General features: G+C 40.7%; 1 protein-coding gene across 4 annotated transcripts in view; it reads right to left on the reverse strand.

The window, feature by feature from the left end:
* The window catches only part of PRKN (parkin RBR E3 ubiquitin protein ligase), a 1341418-nt gene that overhangs the window by 585901 nt on the left and 737718 nt on the right, over positions 1 to 17799 (reverse strand). For all 4 annotated transcript variants that reach the window (XM_019831462.3, XM_045058626.1, XM_045058625.1 and 1 more), the window contains exon 6: positions 13850 to 13965. In XM_019831462.3, the coding sequence (XP_019687021.3) occupies positions 13850 to 13965 (116 nt within the window). The remainder of the gene's footprint in view (positions 1 to 13849; positions 13966 to 17799) is intronic.

The raw sequence follows: 17799 nt of genomic DNA on the forward strand, positions 1-17799 counted from the left end.
ATGCCAATAATAAATACTCTGTATGTTGATATAATCCATATAAAGAGGTTCACATTTTTGCTTCAGTATATAATATATTTATATATTTTCATATTTAAATATTATATATTTATACACTTTGCTTTACTATACGTAAAATATATAATATTTAAAATTATGCATATTGGGGTGCCTGGGTGGCTCACAGTTAAGCATCTGACTTCAGCTCAGGTCATGATCTCATGGTTTGTGGGTTCAAGTCCCACATCGGGCTCTTTGCTTACAGCTCAGAGCCTGGAACCTGCTTCAGAGTCTCTGTCTCCCTCTCTCTTTGTCCCTCCCCCATCACGCTCTCTTTCTCTCTTTCAAAAATAAACATAAAAAATAAAAAATATATTATATGTTATTTATATACATATACAATATTTAGAATGAATCTTATTTTTTAAAACCATTTTTGAGTAAAATATTTTTACAGGTTTAGCAACAGACTAAAACTTATCTACCATCCAGTAAAATACTGTTTCAAGATACTATGTAATTTCAATTATTTTTAATGCCCTTACTCACTCTCAAACATATTCTGTTGCTCCCCCTTGCCATACATGTCCCTTGCTATGTCCAGCAAATATTAAGACTGTCTCCCTCCTCAGAATTCCTGCTCTGACCAATTAACTTTTACCCAGTCCAGGGAAGAGCCAATAAAATATTCTAATAATAATGAATGCAGGAGTCAGGGAAGGTATCAGCCATCATCATAAAGGCACAACTAATGGAGGAAAAAGGGGAGAAAGAAAAATCATAGAGACAAAGAAAGGGAAGAATTTAGATGCTGGAGTTTAGTGCCCAGCTTTTCCCCTCAACATGATGTTCATAGCTACATATAGTTTAACTCATTCTTTTCATCACTGTATGGTATTTTATGTTCACACCACAAGCTGTCGTTGATGGACAGTTGGTTTATTTTAAGCTCTCAGCTATCATAAATGATGCTGCTATGAATGTTCCTTACATGTGTTTCTGATGAACATATGCATGTATTTATGAGTGGCCCACACCTACAGGTAGAATTACTGGGTCATATGATACATACACATTCATCTTCAGGAGGTACTGTCAATCGGTCTTCTAGAATGGCTACATCAGCTTTCATGTCCGTAGTAGCATATGGGAGATGCAGCTCTTCATATCCATACCAAAACATGGGGGGGGGGGGCATCAGTCTTTTAGATTTTAGATACAGTAAAACCTGGGATTGTGAGTAACTTGTTCTGTGAGTGTTCTGCAGGAGGAACAAACATTTCTGATAAATTTTAACTTGATAAATGAGCAATATTTTGTGATACGAGTAGTACGTAACACCGAACATCATATGATCACGACTGAGCCAATGTTCTTGAAATTTGCCTTGATATACAAGTGCTTTGGATTACAAGCATATTTCTGGAACAAATTATGCTCACAAACCAAGGTTTTACTGTATTCTGTTGGGAATATGTTAGTAACACATGGTCACTTTAATTTCCATTTCCTGCTTTTAAATGTTTACTAATCTTCGGATAATCTCATTTTGTGTCTATTATTTTGCCCATTTTTCTATCGTGTTGTCTTTCTTATTGATGTGTAGAAGTCCTTTATGCATTGAGTCCTTGATCACTTATTTGTGTTGCAAAATCACCCACTCTGCGGCTTGTCAGGTCACTCCCTTAATGTGTTTTAAGTTCCAAGTTTCAATGTAGATAAATTTATCAATATTTCCTCTTATAATTGATTTTTTTCATCCTGTATAATAAATCTTCCTCTACATTAGAGTCATAAAGTGATTGCACTAGTTTATATTCTAGAAGCCTTATTGTTTCAATGTTTATATTTAGATATCCAATTCTACTCGATATTAATTGTTATGTATGGTGTGAGATAAGAAGTCAAGGTTCACTTTTATTTTATTTTTTTTATTTTTTTAATGTTTATTTACTTTTGAAGGAGAGAGACAGAGTGTCAGTGGGGGAGGGGCAGAGAGAGAGGGAGACACAGAATCCGAAGCAGGCTCCAGGCTCTGAGCCGCCAGCACAGAGCCTGACACACGGCTCGAACCCACAAACCGCGAGATCATGACCTGAGCCGAAGTCGGACGCTCAACCGACTGAGCCACCCAGGCGCCCCAAGGTTCACTTTTAAACCTGAACACTGAACCACTTCACCCAGCACTATTTATTTAACAAACTGTCTCTTCCCCCAGCTGTAATGCCAATTTTTAAAGATTTTTTTTTTAAGTTTATTTCTTTATTTTGGGAGACAGGGAGAAGGAGAGAGCACATGCAAGTAGGGGAGGGACAGAGAGAAAGAATCCCAAGCAGATTGCCCTATCAGCACAGAGCCCAATGTGGGGCTCGAACCCACAAACCAGGAGATCATGACCTGAGTTGAAGTCAAGACTTAGACACTTAACTGACTGAACCACCCAGGTACCACTGTAATGCTACTTGATTACAATCAAGTGACCATATCTAGACAGAAGTCTGAATCTAGGTACATAGCCTAATAAAATAATTTTATAGCTGGAAAAATGTAACTTTCCTAAGACAGACTAAAAACAGGCAAAAGACTTCCTCAGGTAGGAATACACAAGCAACAGCAATCGGATGATGAGATGGAGCACATACTGTCAAGGGGAACAATGATTAAGACTGGCTGGGAGGGGCACCTGGACGGCTCAGTTGGTTAAGTGCCCGACTTTAGCTAGGGTCATGATCTCATGGTCTGGGAGTTTGAGCCCGACATGGGGCTCAGAGCCTGGAGTCTGCTTCTGATTCTTGTCTCCCTCTCCCTCTCTGTCTCTCAAAAATAAACAAGCATTAAAAAAGTTGTTTTTAAGAAACAGTCTGGCTGAGAAGTACCAGAACCTGTCACCCAGTGCGTGTTCTTCCCTGGCCATCTCTCCTTGAGGACCTCAGGTGAGATCTTCTCACTCCATGCCTAGTGAGGCGGGCACCACTGCCTCCTCAGCCCCCCATCACTGCTGCCCCTGGAGCCTCCCCAGATGTTTGTCCCAGGGAGCTGCTCTACACTGACTAGCTCACTAGCCCTCGGGCCCTGAACATAGCCTCTCCTGTTAAGCATCAGGGACCCACACGATGCCTTCTCTGGACGGAAGTAACTACCCTCATAGAAGCCCCAGACTAGAGTTATCCCCCAGGCCCCTCATTTGCCTGCTCATTAGGTGATGCCATTAATCCCAAATAAACCAACAGCCACCATTCTACAGCCACTCCTTCAACATTAAACTTCTATTTGAAATCACCCGTCCTCAGCCCATCCCTATCTTCTAGCTACAATCTCGCTTCCCACAATTAATGATTTTTTTTTTGAGGCAACGCACATATTCCTGAGGCCACACAGCATGGAAGCTAAGGGTAGGGGTTTTGTTGCCAGTATTATTGTGGAACAAATATTGACTCACCTCTCTCTCCATTTCAAGTGCATTGTGACCTTTGGCAAGTAAGATAACCTCTCTGTACGTTATTTTTCTCATTTGTAAAATGGGTATAACATTCATCTCTGAGAGGCCAAGTGAAGACCAACATACATGCAAAACATCTAACAAATGTCAACCGAATAGCAATAGAAACTGTTACCCACCGTTGAGCCTCGTGGAATATATATTTATGTCAGATTGTCCTGGCATACAAATGGGTCTGGCCGGAGCATATATGAAAATAGGCCTACACAGTCAGAAAACACCATGAAGTACGCTTTCACTTGGCTTGGGAGGAGGAATCAGATACTGGAGACTGACAGTGGCATAGCGGGCCTCAGAGTTTGGCTTTGGAATTGAGGTCCGGTCACTTCTAGGGTAAGCTGTAGGCAGGAGTCACAGCAGCCATGTCAGCAGCCAGCTGACTAAGAGTAAAAAATAAAATAGGGGGTCGGCAAATTAATGTGTACCCTGCTGAAATTCACACAGATCACTCTATTATTTTTAATACTCTCTGGGCCAAGTTCAAAGAATCACTGGAAAGACTTGGCCTAAGAAGAGAAGTTTGGGTCCCCGTTTCATAGGAATGACACCCCGAGAAAGCACTCAGGTACTATTACCTTCTGTCCTGCCTGAACCAGCCCTTTTCCACCCCACCGCTCACTGCCAGCCTATACAGCGGTCATCCGTTCCCTCTGCATCCCATCAAAAACACACTTTATCTCAGCTTGAAGCACCTACAACAGTTACTTGAGACGTAGATGAGCTCGCTAAATATCTCTTGAGCAAACAGATTGACTTTTAAGTTCTAACGATAGAGGAAATGCTCAAGATGGCAGACACCTGCAGGAAATTGCTTTGCCCGTGAGAGCACTGGGGGAGGATACCGGTACCCGGGCGCATGTTTCCTCCCGTTAACGTGTGCACGTGATGGTGGAAGGGCTATCACACGAGGACACTAAGTAGACCTGAGTGTTGTGGAAATCGATACCTTGAGCTAGAAACCCTTGAGATTTCTTTTCTGGCGCACTGCACATAAGGAGTCGGGGCCATGCTTTCTTCGGTGTAGAATTTTCCAAGTTAACAAGAAACCGAATACAACGCATCCTAACCCTTACTTCAATAAATAACTTGGTTTGCACTCCGGGTTACTGAGACGGTTGCTTGTTTGGTTGTAAGTAACTCTATAAGCTGTAGAAGCAACAAAGGGCAAATCTGCAAATACTTAATTCTACACGTTATGGGAAAAATAGCTATATAAATGACATTTACAGAGGGAAAGGTATGTCCTAGCAGTTAGAAATTTGCTAAGGGTATGAATCAGCACAAATATTTGCAATGGAAATAACGTCTTCCCCTCACCAAATTTATAACCGTTGCTAATTACAAGGATAAAATTGCAATTAAGAACAAATGAACAAGCCATTTATACTACTTTTTCTAAGTAAAATATTACTATTTAAAATCTATGTGATCCCTTATTTCCAATGAAAATGGACCTTAAAAATAATGTGTGGCTGTCAACAAAGTTCTAGCAAAGCCAACTGGATGCTTTAGGGATCTAGCTGCTTCTTAACATTCACTATCCCAAAATGAACTGCTTAAAATCCAGACAGTTACAACATGCGAAGTTGACCTTAACGAATACAAAATTGGTCCAAGAGGATTTGCAATATTGTCCTACGAGTGCCAGCGGGAGCTGCTGTGTACCCACAGCGACAGTTAAATGAAAAGGTGAGGCATATGAATTTCATACACAAGCATCTGTAACATCTCCAAGAAACCCCGCTGATGCAGCCACTTGGATCTGAAATCTACAGGGTTCGCTGCAGGAGAAATGAAGGTCACTGACTGACATTAAAACTGACATGGCTCACATTTCAGAGTATCAGTGTTGCTAAAATATTTCTTCTGTTTTCCTAAGTAACTGGCCCCAAACAACATAGCTGTGAAATCTACATCTGAAGGTTGGACTTCAAAACTTGACTTTTTCCCTTACTCCTAAGAGCACCATAAAAACTCTCCATTGATTTCTGATTAATTTATTTCATTCTGTTTTGGAAAATTCCATTAAATTCAGAAAGTTTTTTTTCCCTTTTCTTTATTGGTTTGCTTGTTTACTTATTTATTTTTTCAATTCCAGTATAATCACTGTAGTGTTATATTCATTTCAGGGGTACAACACAGTGACTCACCACTTCTATACATTACTCAGTGCCCATCAGGATACGTATACTCTTACAGAAGGGTTTTTTTTTTGTAAAAGAGAAGTGTTCCATATAAAAGGAACTCGTTCTCTGTTCATTTGCATGAAACCATATTTACTGGAATTCAAGTCAGTATATGTTTATTGAAATCGCATTGATCTCTTTGATGGTGTAGCATCAGCAGGTTTGTGCAACAAGGCTGGGACCTTGTCCTTGGGGCAGCGGGCAACTTAGCTGGGCAGGTGGGCTTTTGTACAGTGCTCAGTGTTTCAACTCCTGTCTGTCAGCTGTCTTTGTACCTCACTTTACTGCTCATCTCCTTTTCATACGCAAAGCCACCTTCCACCCTCAGTGGATAGCCTTTCCTTTTGCTCTACAGAGAAAACTGAGATCTGCGGGGGGTAAGGTGTGACTGGAGAGACAGTACCAACCACATGGACCTTGGGTGTAGGCTGATGCAGCCAGTTCCTTGAGGTAGGACCAGATGTAATGTTTAAAATGTCCTAGTCTCGAGGCGCCTGGGTGGCTCGGTCAGTTAAGCATCTGACTTTGGCTCAAGTCATGATCTCACGGTTCCCGAGTTCAAGCCCCACGTTAGGTTCTGTGTGGACAGCTCAGAGCCTGGAGCCTGCGTCGGATTCTGTGTCTCCCTCTCTCTCTGCCCCTCTCCCATGTGTGCTCTCTCTCTTGTTCTCTCTCTCTCTCAAAAAATAAGTAAACACTAAAAAAATCATTAAAATGTCCTAGCCTCAATTTCTTCAACTATAAGACAGTCAAATAATTTGAAATTAATGTAGGGAAAGAATTATAGGAAATTAAGCACTACCTATGAATTTCAAAGAGGCAATGCAATGTCCTATATGGGAGACTTCACCCACAGGATGAATTCTCCTTTCTGGGAGGGTCTATAACAGCTCTCTCTCAAGATTGGATCCGACTGACATGTGCCACACTCTTTCAGGAAAGAATCACTCACAGTATAAGCAGAGTGAACTAACTCTCATGGGGTCTGGGGCACAGTGTGAAGTAGACTGCTTCCAGCTAGAAGACGTATCTTTGAAGTTCCCTGTTTCATCTTAAAAAGGTGTAAGATATTCCATTCTACTCTATTACATATTCCTGTTTATTAAGATACAAGTGTGGTATTCTGATTTACCTTTCTCTGTAATGTTGTGTAAAACAGATACTCCGAGATATGTCCCTACTTATACGAAAACTATCTTTTGTTCCTGGCTTGTTACATTACCTAGGAGTATACAAACTATTTCTCTAGTAAGAGAAATATATAGATTTGTATGCACAAAGAAGGTCTCTAGTGCTATCACTCTCACACAGACACACACACACACACACACACACACACACACACACACACACACCCAACATTTTTCCATTGTTAGAACTAAAGCCATGTACTGAAAAAGGCCATGTTAAAGATTTCAGTTAAATTATGTGTCACTGTATCTGGAGTCTCTGAAGATGCTCTTTGGAGCCGATGACTGTATAAAACCATCAGCTCCCGTCTAATGCCAAAAATGACTAGAAAGGGTTAGGTTGATAAAATATGACCATTGAGCACTATCTCAAGTCTAGACAGAAAAATGACTTGTATATTAATTCTAAATCACAAAATAAATGCCAAATATAACTAAGATTAAAATGTGAATCAAGAGGAGAAGCCTAAGATATAACAAATGTATTCAAAGGGAAAGTTAAACTAAGATCCTATTTTTTTAAAATCTTTCTGTTAAATGAATGAACGAATGCATACCAAAATACTGACAAATGATAGTTAAATCACTATCTCCCTGGATACCAAGAGCAAGTATAAATGGACTTTGAGATAAATCTCTACCAATCTCCAAAAGCAAGTAAATTTTTTAAGTCTGCAATCCCAGGGCAGCACTATTTCGACAGGCTGAACGAATTTTAAGACAAATCTGAAAGCAAGAAAATTATAAAAAAAAATTTATATCAAACAACAATGACATCAGAAACATAAGTCTTTGCTGGAAGAGTTAAGGATAATTACAGGGTAGGACCAGTTTTTAGATTTAATGTCCTACTAGGAGCTGAATTTTAAAACATGTTTCTGGCGACTTAAATCTTGGCTGTGTAAAACCTGGTTATTTTTTAGTTTGTATTGAGCTTTGTAAACTTAAGAACGGCAGAAAGAGGAAAAAAGTGCAGGAGTTCACTAGGCAACCTTAGAAGCAGAAAAGTGGGGATGATTTCTCTCTTTTTGCTCAATCATACCATGCTAATAATTTTTCTATTTTGTAAGTTTCAAACTTTACATTTTGAATTTTAAGAATAATACTACTGCAAAGTAAAATTCAGCAAGCAGAAATACTCTTTTCCCCAGGGTGGGCACCCAACGTCAGGGTGAGTTCCAAGAACCACATCCTGGTCAGAAATACACTACAAGTCTCACTCTGGTTCTGCCCTGTCGTCTTCATATGACAGAGTATCATTATTCCCGAGCTGAACTGAGGTATCCAGGAACGTTCTGAACCTCTCTGATGTCATTTCTATTGGAAATAGATAATATAGTCACTCTACCTTCAAGTGCTGTACTTTCTGTTCTCAGCTCAAGTTTTTGCTTTTTATTCAGTCCACTACTTTTTGTTCACATGTAAGACTATCAACTGATAACCTTGAGTGGATACCGATCAACTCACTACTGTAAGGACGCAGAGAGGACCACAAGGCTGGATGGCAGATGGGAACCTGCTGGTGCACATAAAATCTCAGGGTGTTCTGGCTCTCAAATAGTCCACTTTCTTTTCTTTAAGGGAGAGGAAAATATTTTACATGCAATGGAAACGCAAAGTGATGGGGTTTGGGGGTGATTGTCAGGGGGTTTGCAGCTGATGGTCAAGAAAGAATTCTTGAAGATGTCTTTGGTGCAAAAAGGTGATTTTATTAAAGCACAGGGACAGGGCCCGTGAGCAGGAAGAGCTGCACTAGGGTCCTGACGGGTAACTCATTACATACCCTCATGTTGGGAGGGAGTCAGGGATCGAGTAAGTCTCTAAGGTATTTTGGAAGCAAAGTTTCCAGGACCTTGAGGGGCTAGCTGCTGTTAGGAAAACATTATTTATCACTGTTTAGTAAAACCTCAGTCATGAGACCCTTCAGATGTATACTGGGGGGCCATAAGCTTGGAGTATGATTGCTAGCATATGCCTTGGAGGAGTTGACATAATGGAAGTTTCCAAAGGAATTTTTGTATGTTAAAGTAGACTTACAGGATCTTGGGAGTCAGGATAATGTTAAGCTAAGATTCCCTTTTGCCCCAGCCAAGTGTCATCTTCAAGGCAGCTGAGCTCCTAGAGGGAGGTCACTCTGCCTGTTTCAAGGACTTGTCTATGGGCTGTAGGCAGTAAAGGAAATTTAATGTTTCATTTGCCTTAGCTTCCCACATCACCATGGCAAGCAGTGAAACCTCTTTCCTTTGCCCTCGGGTAGCCAGGAGTGTCCGAGGAATATCACACAGATTCCCACCTGGTGGCAGAGAGGTGCTGTTAGCCTGTCCTCTGCCCTCAGCTTGCCCCCCACTCCCTTATCAAAAGGACACAAACTGTGTACCTGAATGAAATTTTCAGCCTAACATCTGGAAAGGAAGAACACCGCTATCTTCTATATATTTTGTACATATTATAACCACATATGTGGGCTCTGGAAGGGAGTGTCACTGAAAACCTCATCTTTTATTTCTGCATCTGTCAGCAGGCAGGACCACAAATGAGTGTTTTCTCAAATGGTACGATCGATTTATAAGCTGTGAAAAAGCACTGCTCCTACGTTTTGCAAGCTTTTAAAACCAGTCAGAGCCCTATAGATTACCTATTCCGATTCTTGGATTTTGTAAGCAACCTGAAGCCCCAAGAGATTATGTTATTTTTCTAAGGTCAAAAAGTTAGCTTAGTGGCACTGGAGACCCTTGAATATAAGTTATTATACACCTGTTGAGAAGTATTGTTAAGAAGGTAGACGAAAGTGATGTCAATCTCTTTTTACACAAAAGTACATGTTTGTACAGCACAACAATAAATAAAATTTTTACCTTGCTACTAATTCTCTACAAACTCTTTCAAAGGACAGAAACAGAATGAATACTTGCTAACACATGCCATGAGCCAGAACTACTTTAAAGCTACAACCAGACAAAGACAATATAAGAAAACTACAGACCATCTCTCTCCTGAGCAAAGATGCAAATATCCCCAGCAAAATATTCATGAATCAAATACAAAAAAGCATAAAAAATATATGCCATAGTCAAGTGGGACTGAACTCATGTATGCAAACTGATTCAACATTCAAAAATAAATTCATTTAATCCAACACAAACTAAAGCAGGTTAAACAACAGACTAAAAGAGATAAACCATATAATATCGGTAGATACAGAAAAAGTATTTGACAAAGTCCAACTCCCATTCATGATAAACACTGTCTGAAAACTAGGAATGGAAGGTAACTACCTTGTGAAGGTCAATGGATAGGGAAGCAAGACATGAAACCGTGTGTGTTCACAGATGACATAATCTATGTAGAAAACCTGAAAGAACCCACAAAATAATTCCTGAGATAATAAGCAGTTATAGCAAGGTTGCAGGATACCAGCCTGATATGCAAAAGTCAATCACTTTCCCATATACCAGCAACGAATAAGTGGAATTTGAAATTAACCCTCTGGTTTTAATCTATTATGTAGTTAATTATGCCTAATTTGACTAATGATGTATGATTAAGGCACACGCAAAAATAAATAAAAGAAACGTAAAATATAAATAGATACCCCAAATTTTTATTTTCAATTCTGTAATTAAATAACTTATTTCCAGGAAGATGTGATATTTCAAAACCAAAACCAAGGAAATATATTTAAATGTAAATTCACAGGTCAGGAAATGTCATATTAATAAAGGACACTGATATTATGTATTGAGTGAGAAAGTAATTGCAGAGGCCAGTTTTTTTTTATATTTTTTTCAAAAAATTTCATATTGAGAAAGTTTTGCACTTTTGTCTCACAATAGAAAATGCAAAAAAAAAATGCAAACAAGCAAGGGAGAAATGTTCGAACTTGCTAATAACAATTTTTAAAAAATATTGGGGCTTCTGGGTGAATCAATCAGTTGAGCATCTGACTCTTGACTATGGCCCAGGATTATGGGATCCAGCCCCACACCAGGCTCCGTGCCCATGGGTGCACACGCGCACACACGTGTACTCTCTCTCGCCCTCTGCCCCTCCCCCACTCACGTGTGTGTGCATGTGCTCTTTCTCAAAGAATTTTTTTTTTTACTTAAAAATTTTTTAAATTAAAAAAAATATTAATGACAAAATTAATGTTCTTTAGCAAATGGGCAAAAACTAAAAGTATGAACATTTAATAGTGTTGAAGATGCAGCAGGAAGCCGTCTCGAAGACAGGCAACCATAGTCTACGAGGGAAATAAACTTGGCAATATGCATCAGGCACCTTAAACATGTCAATGAACATTGACCTTTTGTTACCACTTCTACGACACTATTTTTAGATTCAAAACATGCAGTCAATGATTTCTGGAAAAGGATATAAATTTAAATGTTAGTTAGTCTAATATAGATTTTGAAAATTTTTTTTTAGAGACAGAGAGGGACAGAACATGAGAGGGGAAGGAGAGAGAGACACACACAGAATCTGAAGCAGGCTCCAGGCTCTGAGCTGTCAATGCAGAGCCCAGTGAGGGGCTCGAACCAATGAGCTGTGAGATCATGACCTGAGCTGAAGTTGGACGCTTAAGCAACTGAGCCACCCAGGCACCACTTAACCTCATATTTTTAATTAGAAGTAATTCAGATCACCAGCAATAGAGAAATGGTGAAATATCAGCTACCTATTTAAAAAAAAAAACAACAAAAAACAACCAAACTTGTTTTCATGGGATATTTCATAGCAGGGAAAATTTATCATGATGCAATGTAAATGCAAAAAGCCAGATACAAAACTATATATACAATGATTACATATAGCGCGTATGCACACACACACCGTGTATGTATGTGTGTGTGTGTATATATATATATATATATATATATATATATATGCAAATATTTAGGCTTAAGTATTTAAGATACTGGAAAGAATTAAACCCAAATCTTGCTAACCATGAGGGTAAACAACTAACATTTTTAGTTTTTTGTGTGTTTGTTTGTTTTTGTGAGTGAATCACTTCTAAATTAAAAAAGAAAGCATTAGCAGGAAAAAAAACCATAACAATCAGCAAAGTACAACATAAGGTACTCTTGTGTCCTCATGTAGGCTTTTATGACATCCCTATGCATGGAGCTTTCAGTATAAGAGGAGGGGGGCTCTTTATTTTACATACAGGGCATCCCCCTGCTGCCTTATACAAGAAGGGACCTCACCTAGTCAAGTGGTTGGTTATATACACACACGCACTTTAGTCTAATGAAAACAGTAGCTTCTATTTATAAGATCACCGAAAAATAATACTAGGAAAGATTTTATTGCCACAGACGGTATTATTTTTCAGCAGTTCTGTCCCTGTGCATCTGGGAAGTGGCTTTCTTCCCTGAATGGATGTTAGGAGCTGCTAATACAAAGCCGACGGCTCAGCGGCAGGCAAGCACAGAGAGCTATGCCCACAGTTAAGGGAACACGATCAACACCACACACCCAAATGCCATCTTTAACAACTTTAATGGAAGGTTTTTAAATACTGGCTGGTGGCCGCATTCTGACTTAGAGAGAAACCATTTCTCCTTTGAAAAACGGAGACGTGATGTTAATTAATTGCCTGGTGCTTTCAGAACAGTTGAGGACTCCCAGCCCCTTCCCTGAAAGACCAGAAGAATCAGCTGTTCTTGCATGTTGAAAACGTTAGCCACGTGCAATCATTCACCTTACCGAGGGATGTTGAAAAGCTGCATTTTAGGCAATATTGTGGAATTCTCTCTCACAGCAGAAACTAAAAATGCAGCAGCAAAAAAAAAAAGTCTCATTTTTCTCCCTTTTCTGGAAACAAGTGTGTCCAACTGAGGCTGTTAAGGATTTTAGGATTCTATTAGTCAACCTGTTTTGTTTACATTTATTAAAGGACAGAAGTATTATGTTAGAAGTATTAATAACCACTAATCACGAAATCCCAGAGTTTAAGGTAACTCTAAAAGGCCACCTAACACAGTCCCCAAGGCCAAAGAGGCAACCCTGAAATGCCGAGGGTATATATCTGTCTTTGTTTAAAAGTCTGCAATAAGCAGGATTCTTTGACTTTATTCATGAATGCGTTTTGGCATTTCCCAGAAAGTTCTTCTTGATATCAGGGCTAAGACCCCGCTCTTGCAATTTGAGCTTCTAGACGACCGCAGGGAAGATGTACTAAAGCTAATTTCTTTTACTCTGTTCATTTGAATAACATAAAGTAAGAGATTCTACTCTCAGACATCAACTCTGTAGATTAAATAGGCGCAGAGTTTTCCACTCGGTCCTTGCCTCCCAAGCTATAATTCAAATCTAGTCATTATCCCTGTTTTCCCAACGAGGCATCTCCACACGTTCTTTCTTCCATTGTATTCACTGAGATTTCCCCAACTAGCTACATGCTTTTATTTGGGGCGTATGGATACATGTGAAGCCCCGACACACATACAGGCAAGTTACGTGGAAGAACACAAGTGTATGAAAGAGACCTTTTTAAGATAAAATGTTGGGGCGCCTGGCTGGCTCAGTCAGAAGAGCATGCAACTTCTGATCTCGGGGTTGTGAGCTCGAGTCCCACATTGGCTGTAGAGATTGCTTCAAACAAAATGTTATGGATCATGTATTCCAGGAACAAATGGTGCTCATAAATTGTCATGGCATTCCTAACACTAGCTTCATGTTTTACTTCCGGCTAGAACTCACCGATATCAACCCATGTGTTTACTTTTTAAGATTACACTACTTTTAGACATAAGTCATCTCTTTTCTATCTTGGGATCCTATTCGACCACTGACCACACGAATGATTTGGCACTTTGAACAGTCTGAGAGTGAAATATACCCACGTTGGGAAAATGGCGTCGAAGCAAAGCAGACACTCCTCAAGAAGGAGAAACCACTGAGGAGGCTTATGTGAGAAGCCACCACGGGAAAGCAGCATGTGGAGGGTGACAGCGTCTTCAGATCCTTACCTGATGTCGGTACATGTTATGCAGGTGATGCCTCGACTGTTTGTTGTGATCAGGTTCAAAGCCACTGATGTTTCCTTGTCAGCGGTTGGGTGTGCTCCACATTTAAAGAAAAATTCCTGGAAGGATGAGAACTATGTCAGAAATCACAGACATGGAACTCAGCTGGCCATTTCCCCCTCTCTGGAAACATTTTCACATTAAACAAACTCTTTGGGCAAGAGAGGAAATCTATTATGAGGTATGAGTTAGAAATAAGTCCACATCGAATCTTTGGAAGGAAACTAAATGCCCTTGTGCCACTACTCAACAATCCCCTTTTTAGGAAGGTCGAAGTGTCTGTGTTTGACTTCCTTTCCCCTGTTAGCTGTGGAGCTGGGGAAATGTTCGGTGACCCTGGTTTAGCAACGCCTTTCCATGATAAGTGAGTCTAAGAGAAGAACCCAGTGTGAATGCAGGAGGAAGCCTGAAATGGTATCTCACAAATGAGGAAAGGGAGACGCCGAGCCAAGCAATGATTTGCCCAAAGTCAAACAATCAGAGGTGAAAGCAGGAAGTAACCAGGTTTCCTAAGGGGAAACCCAGTGAGTTTTCTACAGCACCACCACGCAGTTGGTCAGTCAGCAGCAAAGATGTGGTCCAGAGTAAGGAATCTAGGGAACAGTACTCTACATAAGAATGTGCATACACGCAGACTTACAGATTAGCAGAGTGTGACCCTCCCCAGACGCTCCCTGAACCTTTCTCTGCTGCCGAACAGGGTCCCAGAATTCCCTGGGAGACTCCAGCCCCATGCTCCACACTAAGCAGAGGGAATGTTCCACACCTGTACTTCTCTTCTTAATTGGCTTCTCCGGCCTTGTCTTGCACACACTCCCTTAAGTTAGCTTTTCACATAGGTCACATTCTTTTGATTGCTTATATTCTCCCTTCTCAACCCAAATCTTCTTTTTCTTTTTCTTCATTTCTTCCTCTTGTTATGTCTCTATTTGTTCACACGCCCCTTTACCCTTCCTATGCTGGGGTGTTGAGCACAGTAACCACTTTGCCTCTTGCCTAATAGTCTTTGCACTCCCATGATAATCACGTCCATGAAGTTCAGTTTTCTGCTACGGCCAAATTTCAATACAGGTGCATCCCTGGACAACAGAAGGACACTTGTCCACCTCATATTCCCCGCTTCCCCCAACTCCATTTGAGTATAACTACTTGGCATATGGGAAGTATCTCCCTTTAAACACTAGACTTTGCCTTTGGTTAAAGCTCCACATATTAAGTGCTTTTGGCTTCGTGGGACTTTGGGGGTGTTTGTTGTACTTCTCACTCTGCATTGTAGCCTAAGAGCACCCACGGACACCACGCAGATGAATATATGTGGCTGCGTTCTAATACAACTTTATTTACGAAAACATTTAGAAAATGGGATTTTGTCCACAGGCCGCTGATGGTCCACCCCTGAGGTATTGTGGAATACCTTACTCATATTTGCATCTTAACAGTGTCCAGTATAGAACAGGCATCAGATAGATTTTCCTAAATAAAAAAAAAATCGACAGCTTTATTAACAAAGTCCTATCATCATCCCTTTACACATTTGGCAGCACCGCCCTTAATTTATTCTTTCCCTACTTGTAACCCAACTGGCTCCTTCTCCTCGGACCTGAGATACAGGGAGCAACACCTGTGGCTTCCAACGCTGGTGTGCACCGGAGACACCTGCTGGGCTAGAAATTGCTGGACCCAACGCCAGGTTTCTCTAATTCGGGAGTTCTGGGGCCAATGATTTGCACTTCTCACATGCTGGCAGGTTATGCTTTTACTGTCGCCCTGGGAGCCGCACACTTGAGAAACACCGAGTAATACTGACATCAGTGGCAAAGGGAGTAAACTCTGTTTCTTCTCTCAGAAGACGACAGCTGAAACATACCTCACTTCCCACATCGGGAAGTGATGCCACGTCTCTGGTAATATGTGTTACTCTCCAAAAATCTGAAGGGTGCCACTGTACAGAGAAGTGTCCCAAAGCCAGCTGTCTGGAGCCCAGGCTCTTCTGAATTGCAAGGGTCTTACCAGCCCCAGACGGTGTAACTGCTAGTTAACCAGACCCTATGCTATCTGGGGCGAGTGGCCTATTAGTCCTCCTTCCTGCAGTCTTCAGGCCCACAGATGACGGTGTGACAACAGTCTTGCTATAATAGATGGCGTGTCCAGTGCTTCTGATGAGCGCCTGTTTAGGTATGTCCTTGGCATCATGTCTATGAGCCCTTGTCTTTCCTTGGAGCAGCATGGACATCATACTGATTGGTCCCTTTTTTTTTTTTTAAACATGGAATGCTACCCTTTTCACACAACCTTTTGAAATTTTACAAATCCTTCAGAGGTCAGTTCAAGGATATTAAGAAAAAGCTTTAAAGCAATTCCTGACTGCCTAAACAAAAAGTGTGGAGGGCATGACTGGCCCTTATGAAATACACTGAATTAGCTGCAAGTACTTTTTGTGGACATGAAAAAAAAATCCTGCTCATAACACAAAATAATTCCTCTAAAACAGCTGAGTTGGCTGGACTATTGAGAAGGTATTTCATATACAGATAAATAGACAGTATTTGTATTTTTTTCTTAGCTTGCAAAAAACTACTGGTAGATGTTCAGCTAACAAATCACAAACTGTTCTAATACCAGATAGAAGTCAGCCAGATAAAAGCCAAAATCCTTTTTATTGAGGGGAATGGATGTTTGTAGATAACAGTATAAAAAGTTATAGATATTTGGAAAAATCCAGTGTTTCACATGGGGTGATAAAATGAAAATACGAATTATCAACTCTGTGTATTAAATATGTATGTCACATTTGTGAATTTCAGCACTCTCTCCACCAATTTTTATGAAAGGAGGTTCTTCTGTAGTACTAGAGTAATTGGCAAGAATGGTGGAGGGTCTGAGACTTCACCCTGCTTGCAAGTTAACAGGTTAATATGCTACAGTCTCATGGATGCTGGCAGAAGACACAAGACTCCTGGGTCAGAGACAAAGGACTGTGTAACTCAGAGCCCAGGCAGAATGAAATATGGACGTCACGATCATGCCACTCCCCCTGCTCCCCAACAACTATGGGATGAAGCAGATGAACTAAGCGACATGCTACACCTGTGGTGGGTCTGCACCACAGCTGAGGACTCTGAACCCTGGGAACCCAGATCTTCAATAAGCAGTTGTAGGCAAACCTTCCTTTTGTCCTCAAGGGGGATACTGTCTTTATGATACTGGATAATAAGCAGATCTGCTCTACGATCTCCTTAAAACGATCATCCAGAACAAAAGGGTAGAGTAGGCACCTCCCTTACAACACGCAGAAACGCAGGAGAATCCTAGAGAACTCTCTCCCAATATTAGTGACACCTCTTCTGGCAGACTAATCACTAGCATGATCTGGTGGTTTCCTGTCCTATGTAATCAGTGAGCTAGGATGTTGGTAGTCTTTTGATATTTTCAGTCTGCATGCAAAACACACAACTAGTAAAGCAAAGTTTTACTAAGAAGTAAAGAAACAGAAGAAACTTGCAAAAATTTCTACCTTGGGTACCTCAGCTTGCTTATAGAGGGTTGTCAATTCAATACAGCTGCATGATTCTTTTGGAGTAGCTGTGAATTTTGCCTTTCTGTGTTTTATTTCTCTCGATTGCTCAGGGTTAAAAAAAATCATGGGAGGCAAAGCCAGAAAAGTCATCTAGCTAGACTCCACATAGCATGTTCGGAAAGCTGACTCCACTGTGGTGAGATGCAGTCATCAGGGGGATGACACCATCTCCATCCCAACATGGGGCCCAGGAAATACTGCAAGCTGGAGTGAGTGACAACAGTTATGCTCCAGAGCTGTCTGCTTGATGTGGCCTTACTCTAGTTTCAGTAGGTGCTGGGTTTGACCAGCAAAATAAATTCCGTGTCACTAGGGA

Source organism: Felis catus, chromosome B2 (genome assembly GCF_018350175.1).
Source record: "Felis catus isolate Fca126 chromosome B2, F.catus_Fca126_mat1.0, whole genome shotgun sequence".
NCBI classification, from domain to species: Eukaryota; Metazoa; Chordata; class Mammalia; order Carnivora; family Felidae; genus Felis; species Felis catus.